The sequence below is a fragment of the Canis lupus genome, chromosome 17 (assembly GCF_011100685.1).
Source record: "Canis lupus familiaris isolate Mischka breed German Shepherd chromosome 17, alternate assembly UU_Cfam_GSD_1.0, whole genome shotgun sequence".
NCBI lineage: Eukaryota > Metazoa > Chordata > Mammalia > Carnivora > Canidae > Canis > Canis lupus.
In genome coordinates this window covers 48,280,746-48,307,347 of record NC_049238.1, presented here as the reverse complement: position 1 = coordinate 48,307,347, position 26,602 = coordinate 48,280,746, and the positions used below count along the sequence as shown (strand labels likewise).

General features: G+C 45.1%; 1 protein-coding gene across 6 annotated transcripts in view; it reads right to left on the bottom strand.

Annotated features, from left to right (window-relative positions):
- EVA1A (eva-1 homolog A, regulator of programmed cell death) overlaps positions 1–26,602 on the bottom strand; it is a 48,684-nt gene that overhangs the window by 16,206 nt on the left and 5,876 nt on the right. For 2 of the 6 annotated variants that reach the window (XM_038561628.1, XM_038561630.1), the window contains exons 2-3: positions 8,274–8,396; positions 59–228 (exon numbers count right to left, since the gene is read on the bottom strand). In XM_038561628.1, the coding sequence (XP_038417556.1) occupies positions 59–104 (46 nt within the window). In that variant the 5' untranslated portion in view covers positions 105–228; positions 8,274–8,396. Of the gene's footprint in view, positions 1–58; positions 229–495; positions 1,471–8,273; positions 8,397–18,651; positions 18,765–25,104; positions 25,507–26,602 lie in introns of those variants that run through there. The other 4 variants (XM_038561631.1, XM_038561629.1, XM_038561633.1 and 1 more) reach the window with 4 other exon arrangements.

Below are 26,602 nucleotides of genomic sequence, written 5' to 3'. Positions count from 1 at the left end.
GGCCACCCAGGAGATAGCCTCAGCCCTCAGCCCTGGCCCAGCCAAGACTGGAAACTACCTGAGACAAAGGAATAGGCCGCTAGGATGTTGCTGAGCAAAGCCATGTCCACACACTCGGCAATCACCAGCTCCGTGCTACAGCAGAAGGGCAGCCGCGATGTGGCATCCGGAGGAAGCCTCCTGGAAATGCTTCAGCTGGATCAAGGTGGCACCTCCCTCTCTTCTCCTCTGTTTGGGAACACAAAGTGAGTGATGAGAACACATTCTACTTTCCTGAGGCCATGTTCCAGGTAGACTGAACTCAACAACAAAGATCCAGTCTCCTAAATGCCAGCCAGCCTTCCCAGACAGGGGTCTGGATCCTTGTCCCCTTTGTTCTAGTGAGTTTCTTGGCTTTCAAGGAAGCAGCAACTCCTTACATTTCTGTTTTTCCTAGACTTGCTCCTTTCTCTTCCCCATCTCCTCCCCAGTTCCCTTTTAACACTTTCCCCTCACCTTCCCTGGAACTTTTTATTGCATTCTGTCTGGCTCGCCTTGGAGGCACAGCCCATCATCACTTCAGTCACTCACTGTAACCCCAAGCGGCAGCCCACTCCTTACCTAGCTCTGCTTTTTCCTTCACTGACGGTCCTGGTGTACTTTGATCATTGTCTCATTGCACAGGTCATCAAATGTGTGTCTTTGGCAAGGGGTCAGAGCTGGCTGTCCCAAAACTGCCAAAGTGGTTCCAGTTCTAAAATGCCCACAAGAATTGGGAATTTGAGCCCACTCTCTGTCCCCAGTTCCAAGACTCCACCTGTGACCATGATGGGCCAACCACACATGCACACACACAACTGCCACAGCCTGCCCACCAGCATAACTGTCCCACAAAGGTTCAGAGTAGGGGCTTGGGATCTCAGTGTTAAGTGGCTTAGCCTCCGGCCGATGGAGCACATCCTCTCCCTATATGCTGCTGCTGCTGTGGCTCAGACCTGGCATTATCATTACCAAGTACAGTCAGTGAAGCTCTTGCTGAGATGAAAGGAGAAAAAAGTGGCAAAGACCCTGACAATTCTTATGCAATGCCGTTTAAGCTGAGGGCAGGAACTGAGTCACCATGGCTGAAAAGATGTCAGGTTGGGGAAAGCTAAAGAAGCAAAAGACTCCAGTCCTTGGAGAAGAAACAGGTTCCCAGGTGGGTCAGGGTCTCAGTAACATGTACCACACAAGAGGGTCTGGGGAGCTGCAATTCTGCAGGTGGAGGGAATGGGTCATAACAGAGAAGACAACTCACATTCTGGTGGATTCCAACAGGGTCAGGGAAAACCAAAGCAAGGGAAAAAAAGCCCAATCCACAGGTAAGAGAGAAATGACTGCAAGGTCCTTGGAGCAACCAGAGGCCCGAGAGTAGCAGGATGAGGAGCTGGAGCCTCAGGGGATCTGAGAAGGGGCCAGCTACTGCTGAGGGACTCTGCATCTCTGAGCCAGAGCCCTCGGCCTTCTTCAACAGCCATTTGAGTTCTTAAAAGGTCACAACCATATGACACAGGTGAAGAGTCGGAACCACCACTCTGAGCTCAGAGACTGTTCTACAGATGTGAGGACTTCAGGACCCAGGAAGAGAGTGAAGTCACTGGAAAATGTCTGAATGTGTAGTGGCACAAAGCTACTTCAGATCCATTCCCTCCTGTCTCCCCACTAATTCTACCATGGCACAAGTCTCACCATTTCATTTCTGAGAGTTTCTGAAGTAGTTTCTTCCTAATCCTTCTGCTAAACCCTTCTTTTGGCTCAGTCTAGCATACAATCTCACCAACAGGGTCATCTTTATAAAGTACAAATCTAATCACTTCACTCCACAGCCTAACCCTTTAACTAATCCCCATTCAACTTCTTAGCACAATACACAACCGTTTCCACAATATCTGACCCTTACCTTCGTAATTCACCTCCTACTTGAGTCTACACCCATACACATATACACAGAACTGTAGCCATGCCTAATGTCCAACATTACCAGCTTATTTTTAGTTCCCCAAACATACCACGTCCTTTTATCTTTTCATGTATTTGATCACACTTTTCCTTTTGCCTAAAATGCCTCCTCCTCCCCTTATCTGTCTAGCAAATGTTTCCTTTAAAGGAGAATTCGAAAGTCCTACAGCAAACTCAAAATCCCAGTGACTTTTTTTTCAGAAATAGAAAAATCCATACTAAAAGTTCATATGGAATCTCAAGGAATTTCAAATACCCAAAAGAATCTTGAAGAAAGAACTAAATTGGAAGTCTTAGACTTTCTGATTTCAAAATTTATTACAAAAATACAATAAGCAAAACAGTGTGGTACGGGCATAAAGACAGTATATGGACAGTAGAATAGAACAGAGAGCTGAGAAATAAACCCTTACCCCTTGTCAAATGATTTTCAACAAGGATGCCAAGACTATTCAATGAGGAAAGAACAGTCTTTTCAACAAATGGTGCTGAGAAAACTGAGTATCCACATGCAAAAGAATGAAGTTGAACCCTTACCTTCTATCATATTAAAATTTTAACTTGAAATAGGTCAGAGACCAAAATGTAACAGCTAAAATTATAAAACTCTTAGAAGAAAACACAGGAAAAAGGCTTTATGACATTGGATTTGAAAACGATTTCTTAGATATGACACCAAAAACACCAGCAACAAAAGTTAAAATAGATAAATTGGACGATATCAAAATTTAAAACGTCCATGCATCAAAGGACTCAGTCAAACAAAGTGAAAAGGCAACCCATAAAATGGAAGAAAATATTTGCAAATCATATATCTGATTGGGGGTTAATATCCAGATTATATAAAGAGCTCCTAGAAACTCAACAACAAAAAAACAACCTGATTAAAAAAACAGGCAACAGACCTGAACAGACATTACTCCAAAGAGGATACACAAATGATCAATAAGCTCATGAAAAGATGTTCAACATTATTAATCACTAAGGAATTGCAAATAAAAATCACAAATGAGATACCACCTCCTACCCATTGGGATAGCTAGCATTAAAAAAATAAATGAAGGAAGGAAAGTAGGCAGGGAGAGAGACAGAGACAAGGAAGGAAGGAAAGAAAAGAAAAAGAATGACAAGTGTTGGAGAGGATTTACAGAAATTGGAACCCTTGTATTGTGGGAGAGTAAAATGATGGAGACAGTATGGAAATAGGGTGGCAGTTCCTCAAAAAATGAAAACTAGAATCACCATAAGATCAAGCAATTTTTTGGGTATATACTCAAAAGAATTGAAAGCAAGGACTCAAACAGATATTTGTACACCACTTATTATAAGCATTATTCACAGTAGGCTGAAGGTAGAAGCAATTGAAATATTATCCACAGGTGAATGGATAAACAAAATTTTTTTAATAATAAATTAATTTTTTATTGGTGTTCAATTTGCCAACATACAGAATAACACCCAGTGCTCATCCCGTCAAGTGCCCCCCTCAGTGCCCGTCACCCACTCACCCCCACCCCCCACCCTCTTCCCCTTCCACCACCCCTAGTTCGTTTCCCAGAGTTAGGAGTCCATATGTTCTGTCTCCCTTTCTGATATTTCCTACCCATTTCTTCTCCCTTCCCTTCTATTCCCTTTCACTATTATTTATATTCCCCAAATGAATGAGACCATATAATGTTTGTCCCTCTCCGATTGACTTATTTCACTCAGCGTAACACCCTCCAGTTCCATCCACGTCGAAGCAAATGGTGAGTATTTGTCATTTCTAATGGCTGAGTAATATTCCATTGTATACATAAACCACATCTTCTTTATCCATTCATCTTTCGATGGACACCAAGGCTCCCAAAGATACAGATGCAATGAAACGCCGGGATACCCCGATGTTTCTAGCAGCAATGTCCACAATAGCCAAACTGTGGACAGAGCCTCGATAAACAAAATTTGGTGTTTATACACACACACACACACACACACACACACACACACAAATGGAGTATTACTCATACCCTTAAAAGGAAGGAATTTGTGATACATGCTACAACATTGATGAACCTTGAGGACATTATAAGTGAAATAATCCAGTCACAAAAGAACTGTAATGAACTGGAATACTCTGGGATACCACATGTATGAAATACCTAGAGTAGTCTTTTTCATAGAGACAGAAAGTAGAGTGAGGGTTGTCAGGGGCTGGGGGAAGGGAGGAATTAGAAGTTATTGTTTAGTGGGTACAGGATACAAAGTTTCAATTTTGCAAGATTGCAAGATTGAAAAGTATTCTGGAAATGGATGGTTGCACAACAATGTAAATGCACTTAATGCCATTGAACTAGAAGTTTAAAATGGTTAAGCTGATAAATGTGTGTTATGTGTATTTTGGCATAATTTTAAAATAATAAAAAATGTTATTGAGGTTCAGGAGTGAATTCTGAAAGTTGCTCCAATCAGAGGATCTGGCAATCAAGTTTTGGTTTTAAGCTAACAAGAATGGTAGCAGAATTATTTTATACTGAAAATTGAAGTCAATAAAATTATAATTTATTTCACACTATTAATATAGCTTAATTTTTTTCTTTTTTTTTAAAGATCTTATTTATTTGTTCATGAGAGACACAGAGAGAGAGGCAGAGACACAGGCAGAGGGAGAAGCAGGCTCCATCCCGGGAGTCCGATGTGGGACTCGATCCCGGGTCTCCAGCATCACGCCCTGGGCTGAAGGCGGCGCTAAACTGCTGAGCCACCCAGGCTGCCCAATATAGCTTAATTTTAAGTAAAAGATGTTATTTCACTTATTAAAAAAACAGATAGTAAATCATTGTAATTCATATTTAGAGATAAGAGGAAAAGCATATATCACATCAGTAGATGCAAAATTGTGTTTGTGTAATAGTCAATAAAAAATCATGATTGAGGGGGAAAAAAGAAAGGTCCACTTCAGTGAAGCTCCAATCAGACCCTTTTCTTTGGTTATCAAAGTATCCAGATATTTTTCTAATATTGCACCTATGATTTTGTAATTGGAATGATCGGTTCACAAGTTTTCTCCTAGATTGAAAAGGCATCTGCTGTATCTCTTGTCACCTAAAAATCTAGCATGGTACCTGATGAAAGGAGATTCTCAGTAAATGCTGGCTGGCTGAAAAACAAATAGAGTGTTCTGTGTAATATTCTAGGCATCAGTCTTTGAAGGGTGTTTCCAAACAGATCTGAAGGTGAGCTACCTAGAAAACCAGAGGATACCAGGGCTGACTGGCTCTGAGTGGGGTTCCAGGCAGGACACTTTGTCAGAACTATGAAAGGTTCACATACAAGAAGGAAGCTTTACTGTAGCAAAGAAATTCTTCCCACAGGTCTCCTTACACCCCAGGCACTAATGGGGAGGGTTGCAGGAGCTAGAAGCAAGAGGGATAAAAAAAGACAGGCCAAGGGTTAGGAAAGACAACCTCTGAATGGCCCATCCAAAAGAGCAACCGGGAAGATCCTCCACGGTCCACGTGGCACAAGTCAACCTAGAGCAGAGGTCAGTGCATCTTTATCTTTACCGTAAGGGGGCAGAGAGTAACTATTTCAAGCTTCAGGGACCATGTGGTCTGTTTCAACTACTCAACTTTGTCACTGTGGTACAAAAGCTACCAGAGACAATATGTAAATGAACAAGCGTGGCTGTGTTCCAACAGAACTCTATTGGCAAAAATAGGTGGTGGACCCAATTTGAGCCATGGGCCATAGTTTGCAGACCTCTGGTCTAAAGTCTTCCTACTTAATGGAGGTCCAAGGACCAGCAGCAGTGACATCACACGGGAGCTTGTTGGATCCATATAATCTCGGACAGCACCCAAGATCTTTGGAATCAAATTCCCATTTTATAAAATGCCCAGCAGAGTTTGCAAAGTGCTCTACCTAACCTCTGAGATCCCCTTCATCCTGAGCGCTAAGACTCTACAAAAGCACAAGCCCAGGAGGCACTTAGTGCCTTCTTCATAAATCTGACCCAGGGTACAAGGGCAAGTCCTCGCTGGCCCTGCACACAGGCAGTTCTCTGGGCAGTTACAGCACACCTTAGAGAGGACACCAAGACAGAGGGCACAACTCGGCCGAGGAGATTCTGCTCCGGACAGCTGCCAATGAGACATGGACTGCAGAAGCTAGAGAAGTGATGAACCCCAGAGCCGAACTGTAAATCCAAACCCTTCTCCCTGACTCTCCCTCAACAGGGATGGAACACCCCAGGTAGCTCCCAACACCTCCCACTGGTGATTTGCCCTATCATTAAAACTTTCCTGCATCTCCTATTGTGGTGGTGAATTTTATGAGTCAATATGACAAGCCATGGGGTGCCCAGATGAAACATCATTTGTAAGTGTCTCCAGACCAGGTTAGCACTCGAATCCATGGACTCACAAAAGTAGACCACTCTCCCCAATGTGGGTTGGCATCATCCAGTCTGTTCAGGGCCTAACAGAATGAAAGGTGGAGGGAGGAGGCATTTGCCCCCCTTTTTCCTGTCTTACTGCTTGAGGTGAGACATCTCATTTCATCTTATCCAGCCTCAGTTTGGACTTTCACTACTGGCTCCCCTGGTTCTCAGGCCTTCAGACTTGAACTGAATGATACTACAGGCTCTCCTGGGTCTCTAGCTTGCAGTTGAAAGATCCTGAGACTTCTCAGCCTCCATAATCACATATATATCTCCTACTGGTCGGATATATATATCCTCCTGGTTCTGTTTCTCTGGAGAACCCTGATCAATACACCTACCAATATAATATAAAAGTAAGCAGCATGAAGCATTCATCCACCCCCAAGTACAATTTTGTGCTCTGTTCCTCAAGGAAGTCCCTTACCACTGGTTAGCTCCTAGAATCGGTGACTCTCAACTTCGGGCAGTTTGCCCCCATAGGGGACATCTGGCTGTGTAGAAACATTTTTGGTTGTTGCAATTGCAGTGAGGGATGATACTGGCACCTAGTGGGTAGGAGGGAAGGCTATGCTAAACAGCCTATGGTGCACAGAACAGTCCCTCACAACAAAGAACTATCTGGCCCCAAAAGTGAATATATCAAGGCTGAGAGAGACCCTATTCTAAAACAAACATAACCAGAAGTGAATGGGTTCCAGGAGAACACCTCACTTTAATGAAGCCCTCAAGAGAACACATCAACCAATAGCAGTTTTATTAATTCATAACTGGAGAGTCAGCTGGCACAAGAGCTGAGTCAGGTCCCCTTCTAGACAAGTGGATCCTGAGGATTATCTTGGCAAGGACAAAATTACAACTACAGAGCTGCATATTTTCAAATCCAGGGCTTTCTCCTGATGATAACCCATTGCATTAACTGTATTCTAGGGGAAATTATGTTTAGAGGACACTCTAGGGCCAGTCAACCAGCATTACAGTACACTCTCTTTGAACATATCTCACCAATTCTTATAAATCTTACTGACAGCTTTCTCTCATCCCTGACTCAAAGCTCTTTTAATTAATTACCAACAAACTACAATACAATTGAAAAAACACAGCTGCTGGGATGCCTGTGTGGCTCAGTGGTTGAGCGTCTGCCTTTGGCTCAGGACATGATCCTGAAGTTCAGGGATCGGGTCCTGCATCGGGCTCCCCACAGGGAGCCTGCTTCTCCTCCCTCTTCCTATGTCTCTGCCTCTGTCTCTGTGTCTCTCATGAATGAATAAATAAAATCTTAAAAAAAAAAGAACATAGCTGCTGTCCATCACTTACGTCTTATAATTTTGTCTCCCTAAACACATGCCGGTTTCTTGATGTAGAAGACAGCCTGTCTATGAGCACTGTCTCTTAGACTGAGTGGCTAATTATATGCATTGCATGCTATCTTCACTGGCTTTCATTTTATTTTTTTTTAAGATTTTATTTACTTATTCATGAGAGACATAGAGAGAGGGGCAGACACAGGCAGAGGGAGAAGCAGGCTCCCCACAGGGAGCTCAATGTGGGGCTCGATCCCAGAACCCCGGGATCATGACCTGAGCCAAAGGCAGATGCTCAACCACTGAGCCAGCCAGGTACCCCACTGGCTTCCATTTTAGAGGTAACCTCATTCCCAGGGCTGCGGAATCATATTCTCTGGAACCTTGATTCCACTCATTTATATTGAGTATAATCACTGAATGTATAAAATGAAATGTGCCAAGGGATGATAGATTTCATCTTATACTTCAGTAGCAGCGGTGACTAAGCCGTGGTGTGTAAGCCGCTGGGCAGATGACTCTCTCATTACATAGTGTGCAGGGTGGTAAAAACTCATTATCCCCTTAGCTACCTGGGGAGAGACGTGCTGTCAGGGACACAGGATTATCTGGCAAAAATAGTTCATCCCTGGTGATGTTGGTGCCAAGCAGTAGAGGTTCTGAAACTTGGTTGGCCTCAGTTGGATTCTCAGGCTCTGAAAGAAAAGAGAAATGGCACCAAAAAAACATCAGAAAACCATCATATGCTCAAGACATCACATCATGCCATCACATCATCACATCATGCCTTAGACATCACGTCATGAACCTAGCAGAAAAACCCTGGTGATGTTTTCCTGGACCTCTGAAAAGATGGAAGAGCGTCTCCTGAGAGGATAAAACTCACTGCCAGAGTTTAATATGGAATTGGAGCCAGACGGCCAGAGAAACCAAACTCCCAAGTTCATAGCAGAAAGGGAAGCAAGGGGTAAAAGATCAGAGATGCATGCTTCCTCTTCCCTCTTGCAGCCAAAGCCCACAGAACAGCTAGAGTGGGATGTGTCCACATGGCCCCGTCATCAGTGAAGTTCTCTGGAACAGGAAGGGAGGAAATTTGGTTCCCAGATAGCAGTGCCCAGATGGGCCATGAAATGAGTCTCATGCAGCACTGTGTAGGCACAAAAAACCTGGAAGTGCTGATATGTGGATTCCTACAGCCAGAAGTCTTAAGGCCTTGAGCTAGGTTCAACCCAGCTAGGGAGGCCAGCAGGGGCCTCTGAAAGACTAGATCCCACACAGCCTCTTTATGTTGTGAGCTTCACTGAAAAGCGTGTAGAAGGAATGAAATCTGTCCTAGAGCACTAAAGCAGTCCCCTGTTCTACACAGACATGTGTGTGCATGTGTCGGCATCACTTCCTGCCGACTTCTGCAGCATCTGACTTCTGCTCGTTTATTTACGTCTTATAGATACTTATCCTAGCCACCTCAGCCTCCCATAGAATTTGTGGTACCTTTCTATCTCCATTTTCCTGGTGAAGAAATTAAAGGAAGAAGGAAAAGGAAACTTGAAGCACAAGATTGACAGATCTTTAGAGACTCAGGCACCAAAGTGTGGAAATAGATCTTTGAGACCCACTCACCCCCACCCCAAACACTAGTAAAAAACACACATGAACTGACCCCAGTGTGGCCACATGGCATCTGAGATGCAAAGGCTTGAATGGAAAAAGAGCTCCCATACCTCAGGATAGGAAGAGGATACACATGGTCCCAGAGAAATCACCGAGTAGAAAGAAATCTGCTTTTCTCTACAGGACTGATAAACACCAGTGGGTGACATACCTAACATGCTAACACGCCAGCCACTTGGCATAGTTTGCTCCACCAAACTTCCCCTCCAACCTACTGTAGCAAACCATTTTCAGGGACACATCCTGGACCTTACTGTCACCTGGAAAGGCGCCACTTCTGAAATCTGGGCTGCGAGTTCCTTAGGGGCAAGGATTATGTCTTCCTTCTGCAACTTGTTCCCAGGGCCTCCCACAGTTAAGAGTACAGAGCCAATGTTGAGTGACCGTGGGTGACTCACTCACACTCAGAAATCTCACTCTCCAACCAGAACCTTCTATCTTCTACTTCTCTCACCCCTGGAATCAAAGTAACTTCTCTGAGACCTCAGACTTCTTATAAAGAAAATCTTTGGGATCTAGGACCAGGCAAACAAATCTTAGCCTTGAATCCAAAATCACATTACAAAACAGATAATTGATAATTTGGGCATCATGAAAATGAAAAAGATTTCTTCTGTGTTAAGAGGATGAAAAGAAAAACTATAGTGTGGGGAGAGAGGATATATTTGCAAATCATTTATCTGCCCAATGGAATAGTATCTAGAATATATAAAGAACCTTCAAAAATAGTGACAACACCAAATGTGGACAAGGATGTGGAAAAAATGGATCACTCATACATTGATCATGGGAATGTAAAATGAAACAGACACTACGGAAAACAATTTGGCAGTTTCTTAAAAAACTGGGTATGAAATTATCATGTAACCCAGCAACTGCGTTGCTCCTGGGCACTGATCTCAAGAGACATGAAGACTTAGTTTCACACAAAACCCACGTAGAGCTTTATATTTACAGCTTTATTTGTAATAGCCCCAAATTGGAAATAATCCAAGTTTCCTTCAGTGGGTGAATGTTTAAACAAACTGTGGTACATCCATGACCAGGAATACTACTCAAAACAACAACAAAAAAAAGACAAACTTTAACTCATGCAACAACCTGGATGAATCTTCAAAAAAAATATACTGAGTGAAAAAACTCAATCTTGAGAAACCTGGGTGGCTCAGTGATTGAGCATCTGCGTTTGACTCGGGTTGTGATCCTGGGGTCCTGGGATTGAGTCCTGCATCAGGCTCCTCGTGGGGAGCCTTCTTCTCCCTCAGCCTGTGTCTCTGCCTCTCTCTCTGTGTCTGTCATGAATAAATAAATAAAGTCTTAAAAAAAAAAAACCTCAATCAGAAGGTTGCGTATTATATGATTTCATTTGTGCAACATTCTTGAAATGTCAAATTATAGAAATGGGAACAAATTGGTGGTTTCAGGGGTTAAGGAGGGGGTGGGGTCAGAAGGGAAGTGAGTGCAGCTATAAAAGGACAACAGAGGGATCCTGGTGGTGATGGGAATGTTCTGCATCTTGACTGTATCAGTGTCAACATCCCGGTTGTGATATTGTGCTGCAGCCTTGCAGAATGTTATCATTAGGGAAACTGGTTAAATGGAACATAGGATCTCTTTATTATTTCTTAAAATTGCATATAAATTTGAAATTGTCTCCAGGGCCATTCTGAATCATAATCTTCACATTAAAGTTTAAGACGTACTGATCTCAAAGACTCAACCAGGGGGACCTGGGTGGTTCAGACAGCTAAGCGTCCGCCTTGGGCTCAGGTCATGATCTTGGGGTCCTGGGATCAAGGCCCGCATGCTCAGCAGGGAGTCTGCTTCTCCCTCTCCCTCTGTTCCTCTCCTCCTCACCCCAGGCTTGTGCTCTCTCGCTCTCTCTCTCTCTCAAATAAATAAACGTCTTTTTAAAAAAATAAAAATAAAAAATAAAAGACTCAACCAGGGCATTGGGGGAAATTCAAAATTCTTTCTTATGAGCAACAGTTGAAGGGAAGAAAATTTCATCCGGGGAAATCTTGGAGAGGGAGATGGTGAGAGGCTTCTTCTAGAATATGAAGGGATTATGCAGGAGAAGTTACATTTGGTGCATGTGGCACCAGTAAACAAAACACAGGCTAATCAGGGGAAAGTGCACAAGCTTCAGGACTGATCAGACCTGAATTTAAACCCAAGCTCCATCACCACCTATCTTGAAGACTGGGCAATTAGTTGACCTCCCTGACCCTCCTTTCCTTTTCATTAAAATGAAGCTGATTCCTACCTGAATCCGTCAATCAGCATCTAAGCAGAGAAAGAGAAACTGTTTCAAATATTGGCAACAAAAGGGTGAATGCAGGGAATGGATTGCAATGGTAAAGACAGAAATTCAGGTGGAAGGTAACAAAGAAACTGAGGGATGAAGCCTCACATGATAGACAAGTCGGCGGGAATTGAAAGAACTTCTCAAACTGACATCTTTTTAAAGATGAAATTAGTTGGAGTACGGTTGTATGGGATGGGGGGCCACGAGGCAATTGGGAGATCAGCAATGATGGGCAGCAGACAGTTGAAGGGACAAGGGGAGGAGGCAGTGTTACCCGGGGCCAGGGACACCAGGAAGAATCTGGAGCAGTGGAAATGTGGGCACCACTAGAGGAGATGCTTGAGGAAGAGAGAAAGGGAGAAAATACTCTGGCCTCCTCCTTTCCTCTGCCCTCTAGCCTCCCCCTGGTGCCTCCATTGGCCAAACCCAGCAGGAAGCCAGAGCACCCTGGGGTCTGAGGAAGGCAACCGCTAGGTCAGCCCCTGCTATCCAGGGCAAAACAGGGATCAGAAGACAAATAGGCCCAGATCTGGTGCATTTCTGGGGTGTCTGTGAAGATACAGAGCGTGTAAATGCCTGACATATAGTAGGTGCTAAATAAATGATAACTCTAACTTTTATGCGCCAATGTTATATGCTAAGCATTTAAAAGCACATTTTCTCATCACTTTATATCTAAATATACAGCAACACAAGCTGGGATATCTGGCTCATGCTACATGGACTCTGCCAAGAATGCCTTTTTTGTGTTTTTTTTTTTTTTCCAAATGAGCTACATATCTGAGAAATGTGAAAAGCAGCCCTGTCCTAAAGTTTCATTGTATAAAGCAAATGTTGAATTTCCACAGCTGCTAGCTTCAGCCTACCCAGAGGAATAGTTTTAGTGAAATATTAATCTCTGAGAAAGCCACATTGGGGTAAGATTGCACAGTAATTCAAGCAGCATGTGCAAAATTTATTTAGTTTTGGCCAGGAATGGTTTTAATTATGTGAAATCTTCAGAATGAGAAGAAAGTGACTGAAGATGTTTGACTAAATCAGTCACAGAGGCTTTGGATGCCCCCAGCTCCCTCCCCAGTTTCAGTTTATTTCTGCAGGCTCCAAACCATACACACAAAGGAAGCTCCCATGGAACTGGATGATGGCATTGCCAGAACCCAGATGCAACCAGCAGTAAAAACAACCAAGACAGGAAACATCATCAGTACCAGTAGCGCAGAGACCTCCGTGTAGCATGAAGGCCAGGTGTCCAGCTGTGGGAAGATAACTAGGGTGGAAGAGAGAGAGGGGTGAGAATCCAGAAAGAATTTTCAAACCCTGGGAGACAAGATGCAAGATGCTTTTTCATTGAAGGTCCCAGGAGGGTGTAAGGTGCAGAGTGTGCTCTGCACCTGCCGGACACCTCGCATATCCTGGAAGTCACCTGGTGACATGAGGTGTTGGACTTGAAGTAACACCTGGGAGTGGAGAGAGGGCCAGGACCCAGGTCTAAGGATGATACATGCCCTGAGGACTGGGCTTGGCAGGTAGCAGAGTTGAGCCAGTCCTATGGGCCTTAAAAATGGCCACTGATCAGAAGCCACAAAGTGTCCCCTAGGCTGTCAGGACAAAGAAAAAACCCAGGAAGTTATCTTTAAAGATGAGCATTCAGCCTCTGGGTTCTGTGCATAAATGCCAGGGCCCTGGCACCAGCCTAGAGGCAGGGGTCTCTGTCCCAGGAGGGCCCATGTGAGTAAGAATATAAGAAAGAAGACAGGAATTTGAGGAAGAGATGAGCAAAGGCTGGTTCTGTGAGAAGCTAGAGATGGACACCACAGTTCTCATCATCAGCCCTAGGTCAGCCCATCAGGGGGTCAGTACTTACTGCCTCAAGTCAGATAAGCCTGGGTGCCAAATTGGGGTTGGTCCTAGCCAGGGTGAGTGGCCTGACCTCAAAGGGGAGTCCAGAATGCTGAGATTGGACAAAGGGAAATGGGAGTCTCCACTTGGATTTCCAGAGATCTTTCCAGCCCAGCATGTCCTAAATTCATTCTCCCACCCACTCGTTTCCTCTTTTTTCCACAGTGTTCATAATACCCTGAGCCTCTCAGTGACTCAGGTTCAGATTTGGGGGTTATCTTGAGCCCTTCCTCTCCTGTGCCCTGAAAACTCTATCTCATATCCCTTCTGACTCTTCATGCTCTCAGCCACTTGCCTGACTCAGAAATGCCTCCCTTTTCTCCAACCTCCCCTCCCTGCAACATCATATCCTGGTGCCAGGCTGAGCCCTAGGAAACAGTGTTCTTTTTTTTTTTTTGGAAACAGTGTTCTAATAATGCCACTCCTGTATCCCAAAATCATCACCTACAGGGTAAAATTCTTTCCAACACAGCCCTGTGCCCAAGCAAATGGAATCACTCCCTTCTTTGTATGCTTCCCAACCGGTTCTACCTCTGGGCTTCACTCTGCTGAAGGTACTTCTCCATGTTATTGCATTTGAATCCTACCCATTCTTGAATATTGACGTCACATCACCTCTTGCAAGAACATTCTTTGATCCGCCCCTGCATACATAATCGCTCCCTCTTTCGGAATCCTGTAACCAATCTTTTGCATATAGTAAAAGTGTGTGTTTTTCATACTTTACAGTAAGCTATAAGCTCTTTGAAAAGAGGAGCCTTACATATTTTCCTTCATGGAGGAGGCACAGGAAGACCCAGGAACATTGAGTTTGACCAGACTGTAAGACATGTAAAGAAGTTTGGAGGAATACCAGTGGCAAGGAAGGCTGGAGGCACACTGTGATCCTGGAGTAGTAACTGCAGGTGTGCGGAGTCCTCAGCCCATGTGTGCCCTGACTGAGCGCACCAAATGTAGAGGGAAAGGCCCATGACTGACCTCTGGAGGAAACCAGCCTGCCAGTGTCCGCTGGAGAAAGAAGAGACGGACATGGGGACTGTCAGGTGCTGGTCAGACAGCTTCACAACATGTGAACCACACTGGGCATGAAAAGAATTCCAGCCCTGTTGGTCAGCCACACCAACAAACATGTGCGTGAGTAATTCTGACCAAATCCTGTGTGGCTTTGTCTTTAGAATTGCCAGTAGGGCCGGACAGGGTGGGAGACTTGTGGATCCTGGATGAAGGCCATTAAAAAAGGTGCCCCACTTGCCATCTTATTGCTCAAGCAGAGACTTCGATCCACCACCAGAGGGGTTCCCCCAAGTCTAGTCTATCTGAGGCATCTACAAATGTGGGGACTCACAGAAATAATACCCCATGGAGGAGCACACAAATGGGAACAAGAAGCATTCCTAGACATCTGACTGTGGTCTCTTTGGGCCTCCTGGCCCCAAGCTAACTTCTCAGTCCACTACTGTTATTAAAACCAGAGCACTCAGTCATAAGGGTGGAGCTAAAACCCTCACAGCAGGGATTCTGGAAGTCCCGTTTAGTCCCTCAGGGAGGGGCAGGAAAGAGAAATGCGAGGTAAGGGGTGTGCCAGCCTTCCTTGGCAGGAATCCGTGTCAATCCTGGGGAGGCAGGCAGCTTCCACCCGAGACCTTCCTGATGGCTCTTCGCCAGGGGGAGCTAGTCCCACAGCCACACGCAACCTGCTCCGTGCCAAGTCAAGTCAACACAGACAAATGGTGAGCATCTGGAAGGTGAAAACCCCTGAGCTGGGCAGACATCTACCCGATTCTAACGAGGGGCTTCCCAAGCCAGCTCTGCAGCTTCCCTGAAACCACTTTACTCCCATACACTAGAGCTCAACCTACCTGTTTCAGAGGTTCTACAAATGTTTGACTCAAATTACGTTTTTAAAAAAAATGTTTTTTTAAACCACAAGCAGAGAGAGTCAAGCATGTGACATGCCAAATGTGAATGACCTGTAGACCCCACGAGCTACAGGTTAATATGCCCACTTCAGAATAAAGGTTCTCCTGCCAAAACCGTGCATATGTTTGAACACATGAAATGAGTTAGGAAAGCCACAATTCCAAAAATGTCTTTTAACAATTCAGACCCAAGCAAGTCTTCGCGTGCTGTAAAATCATACGTGCAAGAATGCTACCACCACTCCGGTTCACGTGTGCCATACTCCATGAAATACCAGGCAAGCCTCAGGGATATCCATGGGGTGCATGCTCCCATAAAGATATAATAGTAAACTGTGCAGTAATGAGGGACCAAACACAACATGCTGCACCGGGTATCACTGGTAGCTTTAGTGCTTGTTTTATTCTTAGAGTGCTTGGCAGGTTTCTAAAATTCCAACTCAGCAATGTGGGGCCATGCTGTGACCATTCCTCCTATAGCTGATAAAGTGAAAGTGATAACTGAAGTTTGGGCTCAACATGCCAAATTAATCTTTTTCTCTTTCTTTGTTTCTTTCTCTCTCTTTCTCTCTCTCTCTCTCTCTCTCTCTCTCTGGCTGTGTTAAAGGTTTTAAGTGATACTAGAGAGAAACAGGCATTGAAGTTTCTGAAAATAATTTTAATAACATAATTTACAATTCATAATGACACAGTATGTTTGGGGGAAATATTTTCTGTCAAACAAAGATAGAAACTGGTTGAAGAACTTGTTTATCTATTCCTTTCGATTCATCCTTTATAATGAAGGAATGCAAACAGTTGTCAAGAGTGTTAGTGCGTCAACATTAAAACCAATTTTTCCTATATTCCTCTCTCAAGGTTTGGGTCATTTTAATCAGAATAACCTGAATCTGCAAGGTATCCTGTTGGCTTTTTAAAAAAATATTTTATTTATTTCTTCATGAGAGACACAGAGAAAGGCAGAGACACAGGCAGAGGGAGAAGAAGGCTCCCTGCAGGGAGCCTGATGCAGGACTCAATCCCAAGACCCCAGGATCACTACCTGAGCCAAAAGCAGGCCACTGAACTCAACCACTGAGCCACCCTGGCGCCCCTGCAAGGTACCCTGTTTAAAAGTGTTATCACTTCCAGTGGCTGGCAGTCCCAATTTTCTCAAGGCCGTACAGCTAGTACAGAATACAGGGATGCATCAATAGCAAGGATGCTCTGAGGCTGCAACCATCATCCCAAACCCTCCATTTCAAGTTTTCATGTTCATTCACCATAACAGTCTCATTGTTTCTGTAAATTAACTGCACTTATAAGCTAGAATTATCACATAAAATTACATATACCGCAAACTATTGGCTTTTTTCTGTTTCACTCATTGACATGCCATGTAAGATTTCATTTAAAGAGTTTTAATGCTAAAAAAATTTTTTAAACCACTGTGCCTTTCCATACATAGGAGAAACCCAATACATTCAGTAGGAAAGGGTTAAAGAAACATCTTCTTGATCAGAAGGGCAGAAACTAGATGAGAGTTGGTGTGCTTCCTCAGTGCCTCAGGTACAAAAGTGGAGCTCAAAAAAGATAGTTGAATTAATCAATGTAGCAGAAACGGTGCATCCCTGGCTCCTAATATTGGGAGAGGGAGACATTTTGGAAATAGAGACACAGAAAAGGCCATGGAGGCAGTTTTGCTTGTCTTAGCAGAACCATCTTCCTACAGGCAAGGAAACTGGCCTTTCTTTGTGGGAAGCCAAGCAGACCAGAGTGATGACAGTGAATGGGTAGCCACCTATGGACACTGACCATAGGGCCAGCAGAGCTGAGGTGTCCACACACACAAGGGAAAGAATGTCAGGAGCAGTGGAGGTCTCCGGACTTGAGGTAGAAGAGAAATGGTGGCCAGATATATGACTTGGGGGTGGTGGAGCAGGGAGTCCAAAGGAAAAGTGCACCTGGAAGTGAGCAGAAGCAAAGCACAGACTAGAAATCATTTATTCATCCACTCACTCATTCATTGATTAAGCAACAAGCATGGTACCAGAAGCTGGGGTAACAGAGATAAACATGCCTCATTCAGTGTCACTCTGGGGGAAGGGAGTATTGTTCCCAAAGGGGAGTACAGGGAGCAAAGAGAGGATGGGGGTCATGGAGAAGAGGCAGCCCCAGATGTGAGTCTCAAAGAAGAAACAGGAATTAATCAAGTGGATAATAGCTGATGATGGGGAAAGGGGAGTACATCCCAACAGAGACAACATTCATGTAGAAAAACGAGATTTGGAATGGAAATCTATATAGCTGGGGAACAGGAGGTGTGTCAAAAGAAATGGAGAACAAAGTGAAAGGAAAGAAACAGCAAGAGATGATGCTATTGAAGGTCCTGGTGTGCTCTGCTAGGGAGCTTGGACTCTTTCCTGTCAGCACCAGGGAGCCAAAGAAGATGCTATGCTGAGGACAGCAGAGTATTCAGAATCTGCATGCACACTTCCCTTTGCAATTGTTTCACTCCATTTGCTTGGGTGGCCTCTCACAAGAACTCCCTGAGAACAGAAACTGTCCTTGTTTCACCTTTTTTCATCTTTACATTCTCAGAGCCTAGTGTCATGCCTGGAATACAACACGAGCTCAACATTTACCTTATATGAACCAGTACATGAATGAGCAGAGGGCAAAGTAGGGAAAGGAGAGCCTAGGAGGACAAATGCAGTTGAGTATGGCCTGCAGAGCACTGCCAAGTGCAGAGGCTGAGAAGTCAGGACAAGAAACCATCTGAAATGTGATAAATGAGTAACTAGACACAGCAGCACATAGGGAAAGCAGACAGAAAAGATGACCACAGGTGAAAATACCCTGAAGCAGGATCGGTCACCTTGGCCTTAGGAAGTAGTGCTGAAATCCTGGGCCGTGGTATGGGTTGAATTGTGTATGTACCGTGCCATTTATTGGTGGGATATCATTTCTAAGGAAGGATTGCCTTTGGAGAAGGGTTAAGGGGCAATCGTAGGGGGCTTCATAAGGGAAGAAATATCAAAGAATAGGTAGAAATTTTCTATATGGAAAGGGGATAAAGGTGTTGTGGGTGAAGGGAGCCTGGAGATGTTGCGGGGCAGGAGGTGGGGGGCAGTAGTGAAGGTGAGCCAGGAAAACAGGAAAAGGCCAACTCACACAACACAGACTTTCTCTTGGAGGCAGTTCACTGGAGGGAATGGTGAATTACCGAGGGGAGTGTTCCAAAACAAGTTACTGAGGGTCCATACCGAGGGTCCAGTAAGAATTTTCTGTAAAAGACCAGGGCATAAATATTTTAAGCTTTGCAGGTCATCTAAACTACAGGTGCTACAACTACTCAGCTCTGCCAGCATAGTGCAAAAGCAGCCATAGACAGGACATAAACAAGTGAGCATGGCTCCATTCCAACAAAACTTTATATATAAAAACAGCAGTGGGGCAGCCCTGGTGGTGCAGCCGTTTAGTGCTGCCTGCAGCCCAGGGTGTGATCCTGGGGATCCTGGATCGAGTCCCACGTCATGGGATGGAGCCTGCTTCTCCCTCTGCCTGTGTCTCTGCCTCTCTCTCTGTGTCTCTATGAATAAATAAATAAAAACTTAAAAAAAAAAAAAACAGCAGTGGGCTGGATTTGCCTGTGAGCTGTAGTCTACCAATCCCTGCCCTGGAATGATAATTCCGGAATTATCACTCCAGGTGGCTCACTGGAGGTTGGACTGGAGGATGTGGAGAGAATGGAGGTAGGGAGGCCAGTAAGGAGCCATTGCTTTAATTCAAGGGAATTAAATGAAAGATCCTGGTGAATCTTGGTTCCAGGTGACATGCTCCAAGGTAAAAGTGACAGGACTGCATGACCAATTTGATGGGAACATGCCTCATTGTTTCTTTAATGCTCAGTGGACTAGGAAAAAAAAAACCCTAGACGTTCTGTGTGTGTGACTCAGAATCATGCGCATGTCCTATGAGGTCATCTGCTGGTCAGAAGGCACCATGCTAGGTGCATTACATAGATTACCTCATTGTGTTAAGCATAATTCTTAAGAATATTAAGTTGCATTTCCTATTTTGCAAACTGAAGTTTAGAAATACTAAGTTGTTTGCCCAGAGTTACATAGCTGGTACGTGGTGGAGCTGAGATTGAACCCGGGTCTAGTGTCAAAGCCTATGCCATTCCTAAATGTTGTCATCTCCCCTCCTTGCAGGGTGTGGCATGAAGCCCTACTGCCTAAGCCTCCCTTCTTTCTGTCCCTGTGAAGACCCATTCTGCCATTTAAACTTCTCAATTAGCCTCTGGCACGGCAAGGACCAGACGTGTGTTTCAGCTGCAGAAACTGGTAGGTGTGAGCTTATTCTTCTGTGTTTGACAGGGGACGGGCAGCAAAACTCAAACCCAGACTTACAACTTACAGCTCTAACCTGATGATTTGGGCACGTTACCATATGGAGAAGACAGTGTGGCATTAGCTTATGGATTAGGAAATCCGTGAATTTAAGTGCCTAGATTAGAATATTGTCTGATTCACCTCCTGACACAAATACCCAGGAGATGTTTGTCAGATTGAGGTGACAGTATCAGCTAACGGAAAACCTATAGGTTTAAACCCTAGAGGTCAAAAATAAATAAATAAATAAAAATAATAAAAATAAAAAAAATAAAAAATAAACCTTAGAGGTCAAGGTTAGCCTCTGAAAGGACAAACCTGACAAGGTGTAGCTAAAGAGATCAATTCAGTTACCATCTCCATCAGGTTGTCTAGAAACCCTACTGATCATTAATTCAATATCGGTACAGATTCAGCTAGAGACAGTGTCTGCGTTGAATATTTTAAATAGGGCTTTGGAGACAAAGAATGGAGATATCCAAGAACAACTGAATTATCTCTTGGGCACAGCAATTCTTTGTGAGACCTAGTGACCAGAATTGGGTCACATGTTAAGTGGAATGACAAAGAGACCACTGTGACTGACGTGCATCAATCGCATGACCCACACCAAGCTTGACTTCTCAGTGAATGCTTCAACCCAAAGTGGGGCTCCTGCAGCAAGGAGGAGGGGGATATGCCTTTTGGGGGAGATAAACACCGGAGTCTGCCACAAATGTTGATATGCTTTGACCACCAGCCTCTATTGCTTTGCTAGGGCTGCCATTACCAAGTACTGTACACACTGAATGGCTTAAAACAACAGGTATTTATTGTCTCACAGTTCTGGAGTTCAGAAAAGGTATCAGCAGGGCCATGTTCCTTCTGGAGCATCCAACCTTCTGGGCCATAGGAGTACCTGAAGGATCAGAGAGGCAGTATCCAGCACATTCAGAAAGTAACAGCCTCGATGCCTTAGGTTCTTGCATTTGTATTTGACTTTTTAGTGAAATCATATTTTTTCACTTGTCCAATCATTTGCTTATTCAACAAACACCCTCATGCTAAACTGTCTTCTCAAAAAAAAATAAAATAAAATAAACTGTCTTCTCTCTCTCCCTGCTGAAGCATCCTGTTCTTTCCCAGTACAGGATTTACCAAAGTTTGTAATCATGCATTTCTTTGTGTTTCTATCTCTTGAATGTCTGTCCCCTAACAACTATGAGCTCTGAGAGGGTAGCAACTAAGACTGTTGGATTCACCACCACATTACCATCATGTAGCCTGGAGCCAGGGACATGGTAGTTGTTCAGTTTGTTGAATGAGCAAATGATTGGACAAATAAAAAAACAATGATTTCACTAATAAGTCACAAACAAATGAAGGAACCTAAGGCATCGAGGTTGTTACTTTCTGAACATGCTGGATACTGCCTCTCAGATCCTTCAGGTACTCCCATGGCCGAGAAGGTTGGATGGGCTAAAGCACCACTGATAGCTCTGTGGATATTTGGAGCGTGTATGCAAACCCTCATTCTTGGAATCAGTGTGGAACATGTACATGGCCTCCTCTCATATCAGTAAATTCAGATTCTGTGGAATTGGAATAAAGCCATATGCAGGATTATATCATTGAGTCCACGTTTGCTGAACTATATAGTATCCTCACTGTACCCTCCTGAAGAAGGACCTCCTCTATTCCTTGTCTATTGAGGAAAGATGGGCAAGATTCCTGCAGCTTTTTCCCTCTTTCTTTAGGGAGAGTGTCCCTGCCTGTCCAACACAGCCATCCAGGCAAAGGGTAAGGGACCTGGGTGGAACAGGGTGGGGTAGGAGTTAGGCTGGAATGACCCTTCCTTGGATCACTCACACCATGTCCTCTAGTACCAAGGGAAACTTCAACATTGAAATGTGACTCTTGAAAGATGTACTGTTTCACTTTTCTTGAAATCTGAAGCTCAAGAGCAAGCACATAACTCAACTGAGTTGGGGAAAAAATACCCCAAGGCCATTTCCAGTGTGGCCTTTCTGATTCTGCACAGTATCTCTCTGGAAGCCCGATCCATAAAGGCCCTCTGTGAAGGTATGTGCATTTCTCTGAGATGTATCCAAGAAGCGCAAAGATGCCATTTCAACCAAGGCAAATTTATGAAGTTGGCAGCCAAACCTTAATTGTAGCCTTGAGCCTCCGGGATGTCAGCACTGTGAACTAAGGCAGAGCTGAATTTTTTGTTTAAGTCAAGCTTTTAACCCTCTGTGGTGTCTACCTCTGGTCTGAACAATGAAAGAATCCTATGTATGAAAACACAGAGATTGTCTTTGGCTCTAGATCAATGTATCTTCTTAGGGCCTGTTGGACCTGTGTCCTTTAAGCCCGGTAACAAAGCATTTATAAGGAAATGTCAGCCTTTTCCATTATTAAGAACTTCGGTGGCAAGAGCCAAATCATCTAGGGTTGTTCTTAGAGTTCTCACCCCAGCAAATCACCTTATATTGCATCTTCCAAATCCAATAAGATCCAAGCAACTCTGTCTCCTTCTGTAGATTTATCTTCATCCCCATCTCCTTTCCCTCTGCTCAGAAGATCACGTGTCTCATGTCCATGTCAAAGTCGGTGCCCCTCCCCAGCCCCACACTGTGCTGAGCCCCTTCCTTCCTCTCTAGGCTTTGTGCCATCCACCGTCCTTACCACCCTGGTGTCTCCAGAGCAGACGCCAATTCCCTGTGCATGACACGGAGCCCCAGCACGCTCTGCTCTCTGAGAATATTTCAAAGACAAATCCAGTAGATGAAGTATAATATGTGAATCTGATATGATCTGGATTTAACACATGATGATTCACACAGGGCTTTGTGAAAAACATTTTCTCTACCCTCCCTAACCAAAATTAAAGATCTGAAACACCTATCAGGGGCTTCTTCAGTGATTTCCAACCACCCACATGGAAGCTGTCTAGAACATGGGAAAAAATATTAAAAACCTGTGTGAAAAAGAAAAATGAACATGGAGATACTTCTCCCAGTGTGTATAGTGCATTTATGGCCATTCAGTGGGGCTCACTCAGGCTCTGTCCCTCCCTTTGTATATGTTAACATGTTTTTCCATCTCTGAAACCCTCCCTCTACCCAAAACCTCTTTTTACTTCCAAAGCCAAGCTTCTGGAAAGAATTGCCTCTACTTGGTATCACTGCCTCCTTACCTCACATCTGTTCCTTAACTCACCTCATCTTTCAGAGTCCCCACACCAAGTCACCAATAGCTCCCTAATCCCAAAGCCATGGATATTTCACTTCTTTTCTTAGTGGATTTCCAAAACATTTGATGTTATGGATTCCTCCCTTCTAGACACTCTCCTCTCCCGTGTTCCATTCTCCCACCTCCTCCTACCTCTCTGCCCAGTCCCTCCCTGTCTCCCATCACTTAGAGGCCACCCACCTTGACAGCAGTCTGGTACAGATAGCACAGGTCCGGATCTGACTGTCTGGGCTAATATTCCAGGTCTATTACTTATTGCTACATGACCTCAGGCAAGTGACTTACTCCCTGTGCCTCCATTTAGTCATTTATAAAACAGGCACAATAACAGTCTTCGCTGGCAATGGTTGTTGAGAGGAGTAAGACACACAGGTATTTAGAACACACAGGATACACTCAGGAAGCATTAGCCATTGAATTCCTCTTCCTATCCACTCTCTCACCTTGGGCAACTGAGCCATGACTTCATTACCTCTTGTTAAGTTTGCCCTTGAACCTTCTTTAAGACTTCTTTCCTGAATGTCAAACCCATAAACCATTTGCCCACTAGACATGTCTCCCTGGCCATCCCTAAGATGCTTCAGGTTCAGTTTGCCTGAAACTGAGCCCATCATTTTTTCCTGAAAATGCTGCTCCCCTGCCCACCTCATCCTCTTCTCTCCCCACTCCTCCTCCACCTCCTTCACCTCCTCCTCCTCACCATTAAGTCTCCTAATGAATAGCCTCACTATCTTTCCTCTGGTTGCCCAGAACAAAATCCCAGAGTCATCCTAGACTCCCGCCCTTCCCTTACTCCCCCGCGCAATCAGTCACCAAACTCTGTCAAGTTTATTGCCAAAGTATTTCTTGAGCCTGTGCCCAATTCCTGCCCACCCCCCGAAGGCCAAGGTCTCTAGAGAGAATTTTCACCACTATAATCACATACTGACTATGGATCAATCACGTTAGCAGACACTTCACATACTTCATCTACGTTGTGCTGAGCGCCATCCTTCCATGAGGGAGAAATCAGGAGTCCCTGTCTTCAGATGAGAAGACAGAGGCTCAGAGATGCTTAATAAAAAGCTGCTACTCAAAGATGTTGTGGGGCAGGGATGTGAGACGGAGGTCTGTCTGACCCCAAACCTGGGGCTTTTACCACTCTTTAAGCCACAGTGGTCTCCTAACTGGTCTTCCTGCCCTACCTTCTTCCTCTCCAACATCTACTCTCTAGCCAGACGGGTCTGTTTTTACAATGAAACACTGAGCCAGCCCGTCCTCTGTGTAGGAGAGGAAACTATGGTAGCTCCCCAGTGTATACAGAATAGAATCCGCATTTCTTCAGCAAGACGCTTCCTGGTGTGATCCCTCTGCCCATTTACAGGTCGTCTCCCTCCTCCCCATCCACACTCTCTCCTCTGCTTCCTTGGAGCACCCTCTACATGCTCACTGGGTTGCGGGTACTTCCTCCTGGTCTGCCTGCCTGTGATGTCCTTCCCTTCTCATTGGTCTGGACCCCCCATCTCAGCCTCCCAGACACATGTACTCTCAGAGTCACCTGCTACCCACACCGTGCATGGGGACACCTGCATGGGCTCACCTGCTCGGGCTGCCCCCCACACTCAATGATTGCCTCTCACACAGAGCTGCAGTGCGACACAGCAGTCACTGAGGGGGCACCTGCTACATGCCAGGGCTCGTAGTAGCCTCCAGTGATCGGGAATCAACGGAACAAATGGCTTGCATTCACAGAACTTACTTCACTGAGGGAGACGGATAACAAAATGCTGTATTCCTATCTCTGAGCGTCCTATGTCCATGCTGGCTTGCTGAGCTTCTCGAGCAAAAAGAACGTCTTGTCCTTCTCCATGTCCCCAGGGCCTGGGACTGCACCTGGCACAAAGGGTGTCAGTACACACTAACAGCTCGAGCTGAGCGGACACAGCAAAGCCACAAAGCTGTCTCTGTGAGCACACAAGCCTATGTCCCCAGGGACACCCTTCCCTTTCACATGCACCTTTTCCAGACTCTAGATGTCCAAGTCATTTTTCTCCATATTTCTGCAAGATCCTCCTGGTGCACCCGGCTTTGACACACAACAGGGTCTGATGCTGGAGAATTTCCAGGCCAGCCATCCCTGTTCCACATAACTGACCTGCTGAGAGACGAAAGGACCAGGCCCACACAGCAGAAAAGTGGCAGTGCTAACTCTGCTTCCAGTGCTCATTCTGCCTCCCCACAGGCTTGCCAGCACATCTCACCATAGCAGGGAAGGGAGCTGCCACCAGAGGGTACTCAGCCAAGTGGCACAAGGGATAGGAGCTTCGAGAAAATAATGAATGTGCCTCCCAGTAAGATACCCTTCCTACCCCCTCCCATGGGCCACTGTGGCCTGTCTTGTCCTGACAAGGTGAGCGAGTAAAAGGACAAGTCAGCTGTGTTTGTGGAGGTGCCCACAGGAAGACAGCTTTAGGCAGCCCTTTTGATCAGGGATCCCTGTGCAGAAACAAGATCCCCTGACATCTGCTCCCTGCAGCTACTGACCAATCGAATGACACGGGCAGGAGGGCACAGGGCAAAGGGGAGAGGCTTACGTTACAGCAGGTGTTTTGTAAAAAGCCTTCTTTCCCACATAAGTTTATGGTTATTTCTCTGCTAAGCAGCATTTCCACCTCCTCTCTCCTTAGAGGACAAAGTGCAAGCTGCCCGGATGATCAAAGAGGAGGCCAGAGGAGGAAAACAGAGGTGCTGATCCCCAGAGCAGAGAGCTTCCAACTGCTTCAAGCTCCCAACAAGGTAAGGCCTGGGACATCAGGTAGGGGAGAGGAAAGAGGGAGAAATGAGGAGGATGCAGCCAGCCCCACCCCCAACTCAACCCCCTACATACCTGGACTTTGCTTCTTGCAAACTAGATTTCCTAAAAGCATCTTCAATGATAATATGACTGTCCCAAAACTGTCTGGGGCAGTGGTGAAAGGCTCAGAGTCCAGGGGCCTGATCAGACCCCAGGTCTGCCTGACAGCTGTGGTTGGGATCCTGATTCCTCCTCCAATACCCACCCCAGAAGGTGGTTGTAAGGAGCAATGAAAGCAAGTCCTTAACACCCGATCTGGCATCTACCCCAGGGGCTACTATTATAATCGCCGACTAGGCACTTCCCCTGGAGGATGATGCTCCTCAGAAGGGACCATCCTGCCCTCTGGCTCTGTTCCTCGACCCCATGATGGAGGCTGCCTCTGTACCCACGTCTTCTCTGGCATGGCACTAACACACTGCTGGGTTGGTTGGTTTTCTTGTCTATCTTTCCATTCAGGCACGAGCATCTTGAGGGTCGGGATGTGACTTTCATGCTAGGGCTTTCTTCATTCATCACTTAACTAAGTCTCTCCCATGCCAGGGACCCACTGAATGGTGAGTAGATGAGGGAAGTCTTGGGATGATCTTCAGAAACACCTATATCCACGGTCCAATCAGCAAGCATATGTACCCATCACCTGTGGTGAGCCTTCTGCGGA